Source organism: Marmota monax, unplaced genomic scaffold (genome assembly GCF_021218885.2).
Source record: "Marmota monax isolate L192 unplaced genomic scaffold, Marmota_monax_Labrador192_F-V1.1 WCK01_AAM20220418_F8-fsc00027, whole genome shotgun sequence".
Lineage (NCBI taxonomy): Eukaryota > Metazoa > Chordata > Mammalia > Rodentia > Sciuridae > Marmota > Marmota monax.
The window spans coordinates 9,912,382-9,929,704 of record NW_026694617.1 but is presented as its reverse complement, the minus strand read 5'-3'; the positions used below and the strand labels follow the sequence as shown (position 1 = coordinate 9,929,704).

Here is a 17,323-nt window from a genome sequence, read left to right as displayed (position 1 = left end):
ATTCATGCTATCATGGTACACTCCCACTGAGATTGCTTGAGAAACTAAGACATGATATCCACTTCATTTGCAACCCAAATGTTGTTCTGGCCCTTAGTCCATTGTAATTTCTTAATAGTATCTAGTTATTACCCTTTATGGAAAAAAGAAATTTAAATACACTACTTGGGCATATGAAAATTTGGAAGGACGAACTGTAATATTCCCTTCTTCATATGAAACTTCTCTTCTGTTGTTGGTTTACATATTTGGATGCTCACAGCCAAAGCTCAGCCTAAATTATGGTAGCTAAGAGAAATATGCAGTTTGGGTCCTAGTTTTATATTTCCATTTTCCTAATTTTGTTATCATATACATAGAATTCATTTTGAATAAGGTGTGGTATGAGTTTAAAAACTAAATTCCTCAATCATAAAGTCTAACAATCAGCTTGGTGTGGGATCAAATTACAACCAATTAGTTTGAGTACAAGAGTCAGAAAACTTGTTGTTTTTTTAAGAGTCCAATAATACAAATTTTAGGCTTTCACGGCTGTACAGTCTCTGTTGCAAATAATCAACTCTATTGTTGTAGAACAAAAAGCAAAGCCAAACATAAAATGAAAAAAAAAATTATGTCTGTGTCCCAATAAACCTTTATTTGCAAAACCTTTATTTTTACATTAAGTAGAGATCTGTATCTCTCGCTCTATTAACTCTATATTTTAATAGTGTTTCTCAGAGCACATTTGGGTAAATTACAGAGTCCTAATTGGGAGGGAAAAGGTTGTGAAGCAGCATTACTTAAAATATCATTACTTAAAATACCAAGTTTGGCCAGTGGACTGTATTTTCCAGGCCCTGAAAGGAAAATCAATAAGATATTTCACTTTTTGTATTTCTTCATAAATCATTCTATGTAAAAACCCCAAGTTGTAAGAACAAAAGCAATTTGAAACCATGAAGGTGACTCCAATTCTGCAACTTTGATAGCAGGTTCCCATTTTGTTTTTCACTTGAATCATAATACACATAATTTGAAAGTACAGGATGTATTTGGAAGTTGAAAGTAAATTGCTAAATGTTCACTATCCTTCAATTATACAAAAATAAAATTTTGAACCAATGAAAAAAATCTACTCTGAGTCAGAGTCCCATAGACCACGTATTACTTGGATTTCACTGGGGAGATTCAAAACTTTTGGAAAACATCTATGCTCTTTTGGGTTACTATGCACTGAAGGACTTACTAAATAGCACCTACATAATAGGAAAGAGAATAATTGGATGGCATTTCTGTCTTTTTCTTTAGAGAATTATATGTTCTCACAAACACAGGATATTTTTTTTCCCAAAGCAAGGAATTGGAAGAACATAAAAGTATGTTTTCATCCTGTGACATTTTGTAGGCCTAATTCTACACAGTTTGTCCTTATAGGGTTCTCAAAACCAGTACAAAGATGAAGCACTGATGGTAAATATCTACACAGTGAAATCATAAGTACTGCAATGGCCTAATAGCAAGCTAATTTTTGCTGTATCTTATTTTTAAAATTAATTCTAAGAGTTGACATTTCTTGAATCAATAATAATTCCCTTGGAATAGTGTTCTCCAAACTGGGTTACACATAAGAATTACCTGTATCTGCTTTTATCATATGAAATTATGGGCCCCATTCCCAGACTACTAAATAAGATAAAATGTTGGCTTGCCTTTGCTTTGCCTCCTCCCAGAACTTTGATGAGTTTGGACATAGTGAAAAAATCTGCACCACATACTTCTCTGAAATAAATATCACTACCATTATTAATAGAGAGCGAGGGCTCAGAGAACTTAAATTTCTTAAGGTCACATATTTACAGCCCTATAGCCTTTTTCAATAGAGCCATCAACTTCTGCTAGGCCACTAGAATGAAATTAACCAGGAGGAAGAACATAAAGCCCATATTCTAATTTAGGATCTGAGATTGCCTACTTTTCTTTTCAAATGGTATTTACTAAAAAGGCAGGAAAATCATAAAATATAATGCCCAAATGTTACTCTACCAGGACAGATTATATTTAATACAAAAGTGTTGCCTGGGAAGCTTATCATCCTTTTGCTGTTTCCAATTTTTATTCTTTCTGTTCTCACAAGGTTAAAAAAAGAAAGTGGCTCCAAGCTGAAAAAAGACCACCTGTGCATCAAAGGATGGCACAGAAAGAAGTGAGGAGAAGTGATTTGGATCAAGTCAGGGGAGGAAAGAAAAGCAGGTGGAATGGACAGGCACAAAAAGGAAAATACATTTTATAATTATTTTCCTATAAACATGAATGTATTTTATCAATGTGTCAATCCTGCACTTAGGTTCTCAGTAGCATTTGTGGCAGTATCTACTTGTTTTGACTAATGCAATATTTTCAAATTGCAGATCAGCAAACAGCAGAAACTATGATGGCAAAATGAAAGGTAGATAGACTAGAGCTTCAGATCATTCTGAGACAGTTCTACTTCCCCCAGGCTGCTCACCCTGGGGAGACTAAGTTTACATGTGCCAATACAGCCTCATGCTCTCTGTTCATATGCACACAGTATAATAACCAGGAAGTAAAAATGCAACACTAAAGCAAAGCAAATTCTACTAAGGATCATATTTCTAGAAAATATTTTTGTAATAAGTGCCTTGATTCAAATATAATTTATATATTAAATTGATGGCCATGGAAAATAAGGTGTAATTTTTAAAACTGTTTTTTTCTGTGTGACAAAAAAATCAAGTAAATATTAGATTAGAATCAGAAAAAAATGTTTTGTTTCAGGTGTTTGAAGCACAGTGCTCTAAAGTGAAGACTATGAAATTAAATAAAAAAAATAAAAACCAATTTTCCATACTCATGAAATTGTGAAATTACTACCCTTTCTTGAGGCCTATCCAAAAATAATAGCTTGTGATAGAGAGTAAAAGAATGCCAAGAAAGAGTTAGAAAGGAGATGTTTTTAGAGCTGTGGGAATGTGGGAAAAGGAAGCCAAATCAGCATTTGCACTGGCAAAGGCTGAGGACATCATATAGGAATCTTCTACCATTGGGCATAGCAGCTCCTTTGGCTGCCAGATTCTATTGCCTTCAGGCTGTCTTTGCACTTCCTTGATATTTGGAAGCTGCAAAATAATCTTTTTTTTTTTTTAACTTGTCAAACTGACCCAAAGACATCAAGGGAAAGAGGAAATGTAATCCATCTGTTTTGCAGCTGGAGAGAATTGAAAATTGAAATCAAATCAAAGTTGAAATGCACAGATAATCCATGTTGCATCCATAGTAAGTCAGGGGCAGCACCAAGGAGGTAGGGAAATACATGAAATTTAGACCACAGTCTCATGTCATCAGAACCACTTTGCATGACTTCAGGAGCACAGTTCACATGACAGTGTGCAGAGGCCACACAATCGCCCCATTCAGTGACAGGATGTGATGTTTTGTGGGACAAGAGAGAGACTAAACATTCTATATCTTTCCCTTGTAACAAGAATTCATCTGATGAATAGGTTTTGGACCATATCACTTATGGATGTTCCAGAACCCTAGATTGATGATCTTAGCAGAGCCAAACCCAGCAAAACTATGAGGTTTGAAAACTTTATTTTCTGCTCTCATTACTATTCCAGAGCTTTCATATTCCTTTTTAATTTTTTTTCCAAAACACCTCCCCAACTTTCTTTCAATTTTCTTTCCAGGAAAGGGCACCTAACTGAAAAAGAATCACTATAATAGTAGCAAGATTATTAGAAAAACAAAAAACAGAGATCTGATCATTTTCTCCCAAAGGAAACCCCTATGGATCTCAGCAGTTAATTCAAATTGCTTCTCCCCCAACTCCATTTAAAATATATATATATAGTTATAGTTATCAATGGACCTTTATCTTATTTATTTATTTATATATGGTGCTGAGAATCCAACTCAGTGCCTTACACATACCAGGAAAGTGCTCTACCACTGAGCCACAACCCCAGCCCTCCCCGCTCCCTTTTATTGAATAGGAAAATAGATATACAGTTAGCTCTTCATATCCATGGGTTCCACATCCACAGATTCAACCAACTACAAATTGAAAATACTTTTTTTAATTGCATCTGTACTAAACACATACAGAATTTTTTCCTTGTCATGATTCCCTAAGTGATATAACAACTGTGTACATCATAATATGTTTATTAGGTATTATAAGTAATCTAAGGCTGATTTAAGTATTCAGGCTCATATGTTTAGGTCATATGTAAAGACTACACCACTTTTCATAAAGGATTTGTTCAGCCTTTTTTTTTTTTGGTATTTGTGGGGGTCTCTTTGGATACTGAACAGTCCCTTTGGATACTGAAGGATGACTATAATGCATAATGATAATAAGAAAAGTCTGATTTGCTTGTGTTGAGTGAGTGTTCTAGATCATTGTAGCTCTCACAATGGCAGCCTAGTGTAGGATGATGGGCCAAAATAGAGACTAAGGCAACAGAGAGGAAGAGGAAGAACACAGAAAGTGAGAGTTGGGACACAGGTCTGCCCTTCCATCCTTCCCCTGCATCTGGTGTAAGATACATGGTGAGTCACTTGCTTGGGGGTATTAATATTTCCTAGTCATTAGCTCTTCGAAGGCTACAGTGTGTTTTAAATAGGCTCCTGGATGGAGAGTGAGGATTGAATCTGCCATAGAGTTAGTTATTGGAAATGTTAGCTGTTATTGTTTCTGCCCTTTTAACCCTCATCATCTACTTAATTTTCTTTTTAAATAACTTGTTTAAAAACTTGTCTCTTATTTTTCTCTTCAAATGATAGAAATAAAATTACCTGACAAGTAATGGTGTATATAATAAATATTCTTACTTCTTTCATATTTAGAGTCATCTGTGAGTCATATTTAAGCTGGCTTCTTGAAACAATTTCCAGCACATTCCACTTGCAGTCAAATGAAGTGGCAATTTTCTTAAAATATGGAGCAGTTTGGTGCTGGGAAGAACATGTATTCAGGCTCATAAACATAAACATTTTTAATGTAGCATTTAAACATGAACTATGCAACTCTGAAATTCCACAGAAATATAAACAAAATAATTTCAGAAATAAAGAGATCTAGCTAAAGAAAACTTGAAAGGAACTAAAAACAAAAAAAAAAAGAGCTAAGTTTTCTATGATATGAGAAAGTTGATTATGGATTAAAAATTTGTGTTTGTGAAATTTTTGAGAAAGATAGTACCATATTCTAGAAATTGTTTATGTTGTGTGTGAAATGATGTTGGTAGTTACTTTTTATTATCCTGACCTTGTTCTAGCAGTCCCAGCCCAAGGCCAGCTTCGGGTCTTTCTTCAGTGATAACAACCGTGTAGTCGTGCTGCATAAGTATGTGCTGGTGTAGCTGAAGCTCCATTTTGCTGTAGGAAGGAGGCCTATAGAGCATGGCCCTTCTACCATGACTGCCAAAGTGTGTCTCCATTGATTCTTCAATCTAAGAAAACAAAGAAGGCATAAAAATTCAAGATGGGAAATTAGCACATTTCCCTCGAAAGACATCATTAACACAAATCAAAAGCCATTTAGAAAGTTATTCTTTACATTTTTCTCTAGAAATAAAAAAGATTCTCTGAAAGGTTGACAAGGACATAGACAAGCTCATGTGCAAGAACTGAAGGTGAACTGACTTGTTCTCACTGCTACAAAAAGATGAAAACTTTAGGTTATTAAAATCTAGAGTTCCTTGTGGGGGGAAAACTGCTACATAGAAAATATAGCGCTCATCTCTAGCTGAAACATATACAAGGACTCTACATGCATTGTGCTTTTATAAAAGAGTTCCATCGTGTTATCTTTTCATAACTAATTTAGGTAAACATGTAGAGGAAACAGACTCAGAGGGAACAGGTTTTATGCTGGAAAGACATGGTCAAGCAGGGGTAGACGTGAGAGGGAATCTGGGAGCTCTTTAGAGATATTCACTGGTACTGCTGCTGTTACTCTTGATAAGGATATCACAAACTTGGATGCATATCACTGATGCAGGACCAGGTGTCAGGCATGAGAAAAAAAAACCTACTGAAGTTTCATAATTCTTGGCTCTTCCCACAGTAGTTTATTGCTCTCCAATATAAATAGTCATCTTTCTCACAATATACTTGAAATTCCATTAACAAAGGGAATTTTTGAATTGACAAATAGAAAGAAGGTTGAAATTGACATTCGTTATAAGGCTTAATGATAGATACTGAGTGTTTCTCTGAAAATTCAAGATTAAACATTGATAAAGTAAAGATATCTTTTATCACCAGAGGGAGTGATAAGATTGGATGGAGTTCAGGGACAACAGATGAGAGGCCAAAAAAGAGTGGGCAAAGGAAAGAGGAAAGGAAGATGAGGTGGAATTGATAAAAAAAAAACAAATTACTTCTAATGGCAGCTGTCAGTCAATCTCCATTTAATGGACCTAAAACACAGTATGTATCATGTTTCTTCAGTAGTTAAATTTCTTCATTATTTTCCATTATTGACAGAATCAATTCCACTTCTTTATCAAAGAACACAAGACCATTAAATTAGTCCCTGTCTTCCTTCTCTGTTATATCTGAATCATTTCCATTCCTGATCTCCATCATGCTCCATTAGATACAACTGTGCATTCTATTTACAATTCCTTCCTCTTCTATTCATTTATCAATCAAACTCCAAACCATCCCTCGGTATTCAAATACTGTCTCTTTTAGAAAGTTTTTATTTAAATACATCATTTCTACTAACATTTATGAAAGGATATTGCATCTCCAGTTCAGCTTCTTAAAAAGCCAGGCCTGCATTGTTGCTGTGTCTCCAACATCTATCCCGGAACATAGCATGTGCCACATTCTTAATAAATGAAAGTATTTAGTAAATTAATGAACTGTAGTGCTATATCAAATTTTTTGAAGATATGTATGGAATGAAGAAGAAATAACTTTATAAACATTTCTAAGGTAGGAACCATATCTTATTTTGCATCACCTACAACCTATTGCCATAAAAATCAACAGACCAAGCCTAGTGAGATGCCAGAGGACACAAACTGGAGCCAAACTGCTTGGACTAAAATCACTTGTCTTCACCAGCACTATCTGTGTGGTCATGATCAACATCTCTTCCTGAAAGAGCCCAGAAGATTGGAGAGTTTTAGTACCTGCCACATAGAAAATGCTATAGGGGGTCTTTTTAAATAATAATACATCATAAAGAGCAATGAATCAGGAAAACTTTCTAAGTTTGAGCTCTGCCTAGCACATGCTAACAAAGGTACTTGATACATGTGTGGACCAACGTAATGGAAAGGAACAGAACACTAGCTAATCATACCTTCCGTGCCTGGTACTTTGAGAAAACGTGTTTGATTAGCTCTTTTCCTTTTTTAAAGGGTATTATGTTTTATTGATGAGGAAGTTATTAAAGGATTTACTTGCAAATTGGGACATGATTCCCTAGCAAATGCTGTCCTTGTACAGAGAAACTTACAAGGAGTATTTGCAACTGAACACAGGTTGAGCCTCTGGACAGAGGGTAAGAGGGAACCCAGTGGCCCTCAGGAAGCCAAAGAAAACAAACAGGCGTCTAGGTGAAAGGGGAAGACAGATGCCTCCAAATATATCAGTGTCACTCAAGCAAAATGCACAAGATCCAGAATTCCCTTCTCACACTATTTTCTTTCATAATCGCAAGATGACCATCTATTACTGGCTCAAGTGTAGCAGGGATTTCACATGAGCAGAGAATGTTTTAAAGCTCTTAGTTATTGTAATTTTAATTTGGAAAGATACCACTTCTTTTCCACCAACCAGGATCAATTTAAGCAATAGCAATGTTAACTTTTACAAGCATACCTTATATAGTGCTTGTCCTAAATAAAGTATGATCACCAGTTGTATTTTGTAATAACCTTTATAATTTGGACTGAAATTTTAATCATGTCTCAGACTACAGAGAATAAATAGGAAATGAGCTTGTCAGTAAAATTATGTTGTATTATCCTGTAATACAAACTGCCCCTGCCCTTGTAATATTTATAACACACTGTATCAGCAGAATGGCCCAATACCAAAGGGCAAGAACAGTTTTAGCCAGTCCAACGACAGGTGCACACACTGCGTAAGTGAAATAAAAACTATGTGAACAATCATGTCAACCACACAGCATATGAGGGATTATCAAATGTGAATAGCAGCACTCAGGAAAACAGAAGCTCCCAATTACTCCTGCATTTTCAAGTATGTATCTTTAGTGGAAGAATACATTTAACCACTAGCCTCCACTACATCTTAACATGAGACAACCAGAATTTTAAAAAGAATGTGTATTCCTGAATGTGTATACTATGAACTTCTGAGTCACTTGCTTCTCTCTTCTTCTTTATAGAGATTTTACAATATTTCCCCAGAAATCACTACGGTAGATGACAAGAAAGTTGTTTTGCAACCAAACATGTTATTCTTATTGGAAGGACTTCAAAATCTAAATCTTTACATCACCTTAGAAGCAAAGAGTGGAGTGTTATAATCCACTACTGTGAGTGTTGGATGAAGCCCTATACAGTGTAATATGAGAAGGAGTGGGAATTAAAACTCTGGATTTCAATTCTGGCTCTACCACTTGCTGGTTTCATCCACTAGGCCAAGTTCTTTAATCTCTCCACAGTAGGATTTTCTCATAGGTACAGGAGAAGGAACAAATCCTACGCCAAGAGGTTATATTGGAAATTAAATGAATTTTTGATATGAGAATGTCTAATATAGTGTCACAAAAATAAATGATGCTAAATGTATACAAATGTGAATATTAATATTATAATGTACTCCTTTTATCTTGGGAATCCTGTATGGTTTTCAACTTTTGAAAAGCTTTTGGTTCAGTAAGTCATAAAAAGCATTTTGCAATGAACTATATATTTTTTCTTTGTTCCTCTATAAGGGTTATCATCTTTTAATGTACAAATATAATTTACTTATTTTATGAAGTATCTGTCTCCCCACACTAGAATATAAATTTAATTACCTAAATTAAAACATATTTTTCTCTGTTGTGTTCACTTTGTTTTTCCAGCAGTATAGTAATTGGCATAAAAGAAACACATGATAAATTTTTTTGGATAAATGAATACAAACATCTTTTCCTTCAATATGTAAGAATTTTTGTTGTAAATACTAAGAAAAAACATTAACAATAGAAAATTTTTAAAACCTGTATTAAATTCATTTCAATTGAATTATGAATAATAGCAAGAATGGCAAAAATATTTAAAAATTTGAACAAAATACTAAACTTATAGTGAGAAAAAAAAACTGAATACAAAACATTATAAAGTGCTGACTTTCTCAGTTACCTAAAAAAGGCTTCTCCAGATTTACCAATAAAACAAGAAATACAGATTTTAAAAATATTGCATGAATGAAAAATAAAACTTGCCCTTTTCCACACAACAGAAAATTTTTTCTGGATTTATTGAAGTTTCCAGGTATTTATGATATCTTTTCATGCCCATATACAAATCATATAGTGGACTTTGAATGTGTGTCATTTATGACTAAAAGTTAAATTGCCTTCCTGGTCCAGATTTTGGCATTTAAAAACTATTACAGAGTCTACCACAGTGAATTATGTTTTAATTTTTCCACTGTAAAAGTAAAATACAGATTCTTTCCTCACTAGCAAAATGTATACCTATTTTTGAGAATGTAACAAATAAAATGGAAGCGATTTTTCAGGATGCATATCATACAAAATTTTATTTAAAAATTATGTTATAACTGCATGACAATTTAGGACCCATAGGTTTCTGAATATGCAAAACAGCCTTGTAAGAATTTCCCTCCCTAAGGATTGGGGGTACAGCTCAGTGGTATAGATTGCTGGCCTAACATGAGCAAGGGCCTCTGTTCAATCCTGGGAAAATATATACATATATTCTCCTACCTAAATGAAGTATTGGTGAACTGCTGTCTGTATCTTGTAGCAGATTTAATTGAATCTCAAGTTCACCATTGAATGGGCACATGGTTCTTGGAACTACTTCATCATGCCACTGAGCATCTTCTAACTGTACCCACAAACTGTACCTTAGGCTATCCCAACCCTTAACATCCCATGTTAAGTAAGTTTGCTCATCAGTGACACTATGTAGGTTCTGAACAAACAGCAGAGAAACAAAAGCAATGGGTTTCAATACAAAAAATAAATGCCCAATAGAGCTTTGGTGAAAAAGCGAAAGAGGTATTGCTAACATTCATCATCACTCATCTCGCAACATATTTTTTCCATTAGCACATTTCACATTGTATAATTATATGTTTTTTGTTTAAAGTTCATATTTTCTACTACTGCATTCTATAAGAGACTGCACTTGTCTGCTTTAGCCATTGTTGTATATGCAACTAACGCTGAATTAAAGACCATGGATGGGTGAAGGAGCAAATGAACAAATGCATGAATGCAAAGTTTGAATTCATTGCTTGTAAATATATTCATGCTCTCTAATTTTAATTTACTCACTCTCAGGTGAAAAAGAGTCCACTAGAAAAATCTCAATGGAGTCTTCAGTATCCTCATCTCAGGTCATAAAATATCCATGACCTCTTCATCCCCAATGACTCTTATCTCCACTTCATTTCTTCCACCCACCCCAGTGACCATATTTTGGACTTTGTGATCCCCAAAACAGATTCTCTTCTGAAATTATGAAGTAAAATATTCCATTCTGTGATCACACCCATAAATTTCCAGTTCTTCTCATTTACTCAACGTATTAGTTCTTCAACAACTAGTCATTCCCCTAATCCTCACTTGTTGCCAGCCTCCCTTTTCCTCATCTTCTTTGTCAGCAGCTCAGATTCAATGGACCAACACTCCAATCACTCTCTTCAAATTTATTAAACCCCTTGCTCCACTGGACTTCCACATGCCATAACATCAAACATGCAATGACATCACATCCAAAAGATGCAAGAAAAACTGGCCTCTGCCTTCACAGATGAAGAACTCATCAAAAGAAGCAGATACAAACAACAAGTTATAACACAGTATAAGCTGCAGAAATTGGTAGATGAGGGATGCTGTGGAAACACTTGAGTTGGAAGACCATAGAAAGCCCCTGGCAGCCTGCCTGTCCTCCACCTGGGCTGGGTTGTGGAGAGCTGCATTCAGAATCCAACTCATATAGATAGCATCAGATTCCCCAGACTATCCTGGAATATGCTTCCCAGGTCAATTATCTCTCATGCTTCCACTCTCCAGCTACCTCCATAATTTGCAGATAATTCTGCCTCCCAGTCACAAAAGAAATTATCATATTAGAAGGTAACACACTGATTTACACAGTCTCTTTTGGATAATCTGGGGCCTATCTGCCATCACAACTAACATTTTGTCTTATTTCCATGGAAGGAACCTGTCTTCCTCTTACATATAGCTAATTATAGATTCTTCTCTAGGTTCTGCACTCTCCCTCCTTCCTGGTAAACTAGTATCCTCTCCTTCCCATTTATGTTTCTATCCCCCGATTCCTGAGAACTTTGATCTATCTTTTAGCTCCTTCTCCTGGAACCTTCATGTTTCTTTCTGTATGTGTCTCTCTGCCATTTCCTGACTTTTTGTCATCACCCATTTGTTCATTTGGTCATGCATTCATTGGCCTCTTTTTATATTTTCAGAACTTTCTATGTGACAGGCATGATCCTAAGCTCTAGGGAATACAACAGTGAAGGACCCTAAGCCTAGTTCTAGCCCCTACTGAACTTGCAGTTCAGCAAGAGGATCAATAACAAATAATGAAATCATGGGATGCAACTACCTTGGAGATAAGAGCTCTGAAAAGAATGACTTAGGACCTCTTTCATGGAAGGTGGCATGATACTGCTGCTTATCTGTATTGTGAATGTCCTATATGGAAAAAAAAAAACGAGGAAAGAAAGACAATTCTTCAAAGTGCAGAAAAGATGGAAAGAGGACTTAAATTAGGAGGTATTTGATGGTCAGCACAATGGGCATGTTATCTTGTGAGTGACAAATATAGTCAGGAAGCAAACAAGAAATAACTAGCAACGATGATTTTCAAAAACAGCAATGCATTACTTCTTATCCTGTTACAGAGCTAGGAGAAAACCTAACCCTATTGAGTAATTGAGAATATAAAAGTTGATAAGTACGCTGGTCCTCACAGATAGGTCCAACTTTGATTCTTTTAACTAAAGCCACAGCAGGGAAGAAGCAAGTAAGGAAAACTGGACTCTGTTTTTTTTTTTTTTAATTTAGTTTTGTTTTCTGGAAGAATGGGTATTCTGATAGGATTCTAGAGGGTCAGACTTTTTACTACAAAAATCACAAAATTTCCTAAGAACTGTAAGCCACCCAGCTAAAATGCAAAAAGGAGGAGGAGGAGGCGGAGGAGGAGGAGGAGGAGGAGGAGGAGGAGGAGAGGAGGAGAGGGAGGGGAGGAGGAGAAGAAGGGGAGGAGAAGAAGGGGAGGAGGAGAAGGGGAGGAGGAGAAGGAGGGGAAGAGGAGGAGAGGAGGAGGAGAAGGGGAGGAGGAGAAGGGGAGGAGGAGAGGAGGAGGAGGAGAAGGAGGGGAAGAGGAGGAGGAGGAGGAGGAGAAGAAGAAGGAGAGGAAGAGGAGAGAAGGAGGAGGAGGAGGGGAGGAAGAGGAGGAGTAGAGGAGGAGGAAGAGGAGGAGGGAAGAGGAGGAGGGGAGGAGAAGACAAAGAAGAAGGAGGAGGAGGAGGAGAAAAGGAGGAGGAGGGGGGGAGGAGGAGGAGGAGGGGGAGGAGGAGGAGGAGGAGGAGGAGGAGGAGGAGGAGGAGGAGGAGGAGGAGGAGTTTTTTAAAAATGTGGGCCAGGCACAGTGGTGCACGCCTATATTCCCAGCGCCTTGAGAGGATGAGGCAGGAGGACCATGAGTTCAAAGCCAGCCTTAGCAAAGGCAAAACGCTAAGCAATTCAGTGAGACCTTGTGTCTAAATAAGATACAGAATAGGGCTGGGATGTGGCTCAGTGGCTGAGTGCCCCTGAGTTTAATCCCTGGTTAAAAAAAAAAAAATAGTAGAAGTAGTAACAGTAACCTGAGTGACTAAGCCTGAGATCTGTCCCACTGTCACCACAGAGGGAAAGCCTGGGAAGAGGGAGAGCCATAAGGGTCTGAGCAGCAAGCTCTGTACTGTCAAGCCTGGCTGGGTGTAGAAGAGTCCAGGAGAGGCAGAGACAACTCAGCCAAGTCACAAGCAGGAGGGTGGGGACTTGGGAAGAGAATGATCTAAATGAGAAAAATTCAAGAGAAAGAATTTGCTGTGAAGATATTAAGTAAACAGAAAGGGTGTGAACCTAAGGGTACAGAACAGCAGATGTGACCTGGCCGTGCATGCTAGAAAATATTTAATGATAAATGACATCAAGTTGCCTTTATCCACAGGGATATCCGAAACATTGATCTCTCAAGGATATAGCATAATTTTAGCTTATCCAGGAAGACTTCCCATTAAGCACAGCATATGCACAAACTGAAGATTCCTTGGTCACCTCTACAATTATTGCCCATTCTCCTCATTGAAAGTTTTGTAACCACACCTTGTCACAATGTGTTTGCGAAAGGGGTGCACAACATAGAGCTGGTATAAATAAAAAAAAAAAATAAGAGGAGGAGAGAATGGGAAGAGCAGGTTGAAAGACAGAAAGGAACAAAAGCAGACTGAACAGCTTCCCAGCTCTGTAAACCCCAGAGAATGCAGTCATGTTGGGTGTAGCTTCACATCTATGTGCAGCTCATTTCTCCCTAGGACTAACCCTTACTCACAGCATGAATCTTGGAGTGGAGCAAAAATTAAAACAGAACCAAGAGCACAACAATACCCTGGCGCCCACATCTGGAGTGCCTCCTCTGACCTCTCCAGGCTCCCGCAGTAGCTGTCAGCTCCCCGTCTCCATCCCATTTCAATAAACCACATCTCCCTTTTCTGCTCCTCCAAAATTTCACCTTTTTCTTTTCTCCCTGTTTTTAAAGTCATATAAAGCATTCCTTTCAGCCTCTCTTGAGGCTTTTCCTCCAACTAATTCAAGACTTCTCGCTTTGAGATGCCACCCACGATGCACAGCTGTGGGCCATCAGTTTACTATTTACTGTAACTTTGCAGACATAACAAAAACTCAGCTGAGATGATAAAGATATAGGAATATCTGGGAGATGGCAGTCAGGATAGCTTGCTTGAAGAGATCTTTTAAGATAAAATATGAGGAGTTCTGGAAAGAATGTCCTTTGCTTTTTTTTTTTTTTTTTTTTTGGCACATTTGAAGTTACTCCCCATTCTAGGGCAAATGAAAACCATTCCTAAGTGTCCCTCTTTAATTTCTTTTCCTTCCCTCTGCCTTCCTCTTTCTCCACACCCTTCCCTGTCCTCAGACACTCACAGAGAGCTTAAAAGGGGAAGAAGTTATTCTCTCTGCAGCCCCAAGCCCTGCTTAGGCTTGCTGATCTTAGAGTAAACCGCTGTCCAGCTGATTCTCCAGGTTCTTTATTACTCACCAAGTGTCCTCACTGTCAGCAGTCTTTACAGGACATTCTCTCTAATGAAGGAAACATAAAACTGACAATCCACCCTTATGAAATAACAAGCAGAGGACAAGGAAAGACCTTGTTCTTTTGAAACATGTTAAAATAATAGCAAGTCTCTGTCCCCTGCATCCTAAACAATGAGTTAATTCACCAAATCAGTCTTAAAATAGTAAGTCTATACAAAGGGAATATAGCAGAAAGGAAGGAGCTCTGGGGCCCTGATAGCAACAATGCCAGTACCTAAGCAGCATAAAATTGGCCAAACATTTTCATAGATGCCAGACACGCTGAATCTGGGTTCAAGCCTTTTGCAGCAACACCCAAAGCTCTCTATGTCCCTGGTCTCCATCTCCTTTCTGGTCCCCCATCCTTACCTGTGGAGACCCTGTCAGTTCCATGTGATATACTTTACTTGCCTCATCTGCAAATGAGCATAGACACCTTCCCTCTTACTACTTGTGCTACTTGAAGAACCAAAAAAAGAAAGCAATTGATATGAAAGGCTTCAAAACTCTATAGTTCCTTACATATGTAACACTTTATTAACTATTCCCTAAATAAGTTGTCGAATACAAGAGCCTCTAGAAAAGGTAAAATATTTTTAATAAAATATGTCTAATCATTTGATTTCCTATGGGTTCTGTCAAATTACAAGCAGAGTATGGAAAGGTGGTGTTTATATATTAGGGACATTAAAGTATTGAAAAATAATCACTGAATCACCATCTCTACTCTTCTTTTTTTTTAATTTCTTTAAGACCCTGTTAGAAGAATCATACCATTAGGGGAAAAAATGATTTCATAGATATCATGAACATAGTTCTTAGATTTGGGAGCTTTCTGGCTCAGATATGAGGTGTCCCCCAAAACCTCACGTGTAAAACAATACAAGAAAGTTTAGAGGTGAAATGATTGGGTTATGAGAGACTAAGCTAGTCAGTGCATTGATCACTGTTAGGCACCTGGGGTGTGGCTGGAGAAGGTGGGTCACTGGGGATGTGCTTTTGTCTGATTAGTGGACTCTCCCTTTGCTTCCTTATTGCCATGTCCCAAGCTGCTTTCTTCTGCTATATCCTTCAGCCATGAGATTCTGCCCCACCTCAGGCTCAGAGCTCTGGAGTGGACCACCTATGGACTGAGACCTCTGAAACCATGAGCCAAATAAACTTTTCCTCCACTAATTGTTCTTCTTGGTTCATTTGGTCACAGTGACCAAAAACAAAATGAACAATCAAAAAAACTGATCAAAACAGGAGACTAGACAAAAATAGGCAATTTCTTTTCTTTCTTTCTTTTTTTTTTTCTTTTTTTCTTTTTTTTTTTTTTTTTGTGGTGCTGGGGATTGAACCCAGGGCCTTAGGCATGCAAGACAAGCACTCTACCAACTGAGCTATATCCCCATTCCCCATCCTGGCAATTTCTTAATTGCACAACTAAATATGATTTAATTTTAGACTTTGTTATAATGTTCTATATAAAAATTTATTTAGCAACATTACATTCCCTTTTTAAGGCTTTGAAAATATGGTCACCATTGTCCAGTCTTACGACCTTCCCCCAGTGTTTGATCAATTTCTGAATTTCCTACTTCCATTCTACATTTCATCCTCTTTATCTTTCTCCACATTCCCAACTACAAGGTTGGCAGCCCATCCTCCCACCCCCCCCATCCTGTCCAGTTAATGACCCCAAGTGTTTTCCTAGCCTGATGTCCTCTCTGCATGTCACCTCTGTAGTGACTTCTGCTCTGGGTCATCATGAGAGTATGTGTGGCAGCCAGGCTAGAATCTCTTCTGGCACCAGAGCACACAAGTTCTCTATGGGCACAGTCCAGCCTAGTGAAACACCTGCTGGATGTAAGGGTAACCTTGAGGCCCGAGCTGGGAATTAGGGAGATTCTTTATCCACGATCTAGTGACCACATTTATACCCCCTGGGAGAAGAGGACAGATTCCTAACCTCACTTCATGTGCTTACTTTCACCAATCCCAGGCAGGTTGCATTTCTGGCTCCTGACTTCCCCCTCTTGGCATTCACATCCATATACAACCAATTCATCAGGAAGTCCAGGGCCCCCATGAACTGTGCAGATAGTTAACCACAGTAGCCAATATATTCAATGCAGGTGGCCCTGCATCTCCAGGGTAGCCAAGATCAGTTCCTGTTCTTGTTGAGTGTCCAGCTATAGGATGGAAGGACACACCTGGTAAACCCAGAGAAACTGCCTTATGTTACACACATGGAGACCAAAGTGTTAAGAAAAAATGTGTGCTATTCAGGCACCAGACTTGTGTTTCCTTAAGCACAAATGTGTGTCTTGCCACTCATTCTGTTTCCTTGATTATTCTGGGCACACACATAGCTGTTCAATCTCTATTGTCTCCTCACCTTGTCCTTCCGTCTTGTCCAGTACTAATACACAGTTTTGGCTTTCTTTGGAGATGATCCTATGGAACTCTTTTCCCAGCCTGACTAATACCTAAGAACCCTCTTTCTTCTGCAGCCCTCTTGGAAGCCCATCCAGCCCAGCCTATTCCTGCTCATGTTTCTAGATGCTGCCCCATCACATGTGCCCTGACCCACATGTCAAGATTAGTCCTAGAGCTCCTCAAATTACATATTATTATAGAATGTTTAAGTATTATATGCCCAACTTCTTCCTTAAAAAAAAAACTGGCAGGAAATGACAATATCTAATAATACCAGAACATAAGAACTAATCATCTAATACTGATATCAAATATTCAAGTTCCTTAACTCTCTAATCC

General features: G+C 37.7%; 1 protein-coding gene across 1 annotated transcript in view; it reads right to left on the bottom strand.

The window, feature by feature from the left end:
* The window catches only part of Cped1 (cadherin like and PC-esterase domain containing 1), a 263,515-nt gene that overhangs the window by 231,928 nt on the left and 14,264 nt on the right, over positions 1–17,323 (bottom strand). Inside the window, exon 3 of the mRNA XM_046422379.2 lies at positions 5,276–5,459. Coding sequence (XP_046278335.1) covers positions 5,276–5,459 — 184 coding nt within the window. The remainder of the gene's footprint in view (positions 1–5,275; positions 5,460–17,323) is intronic.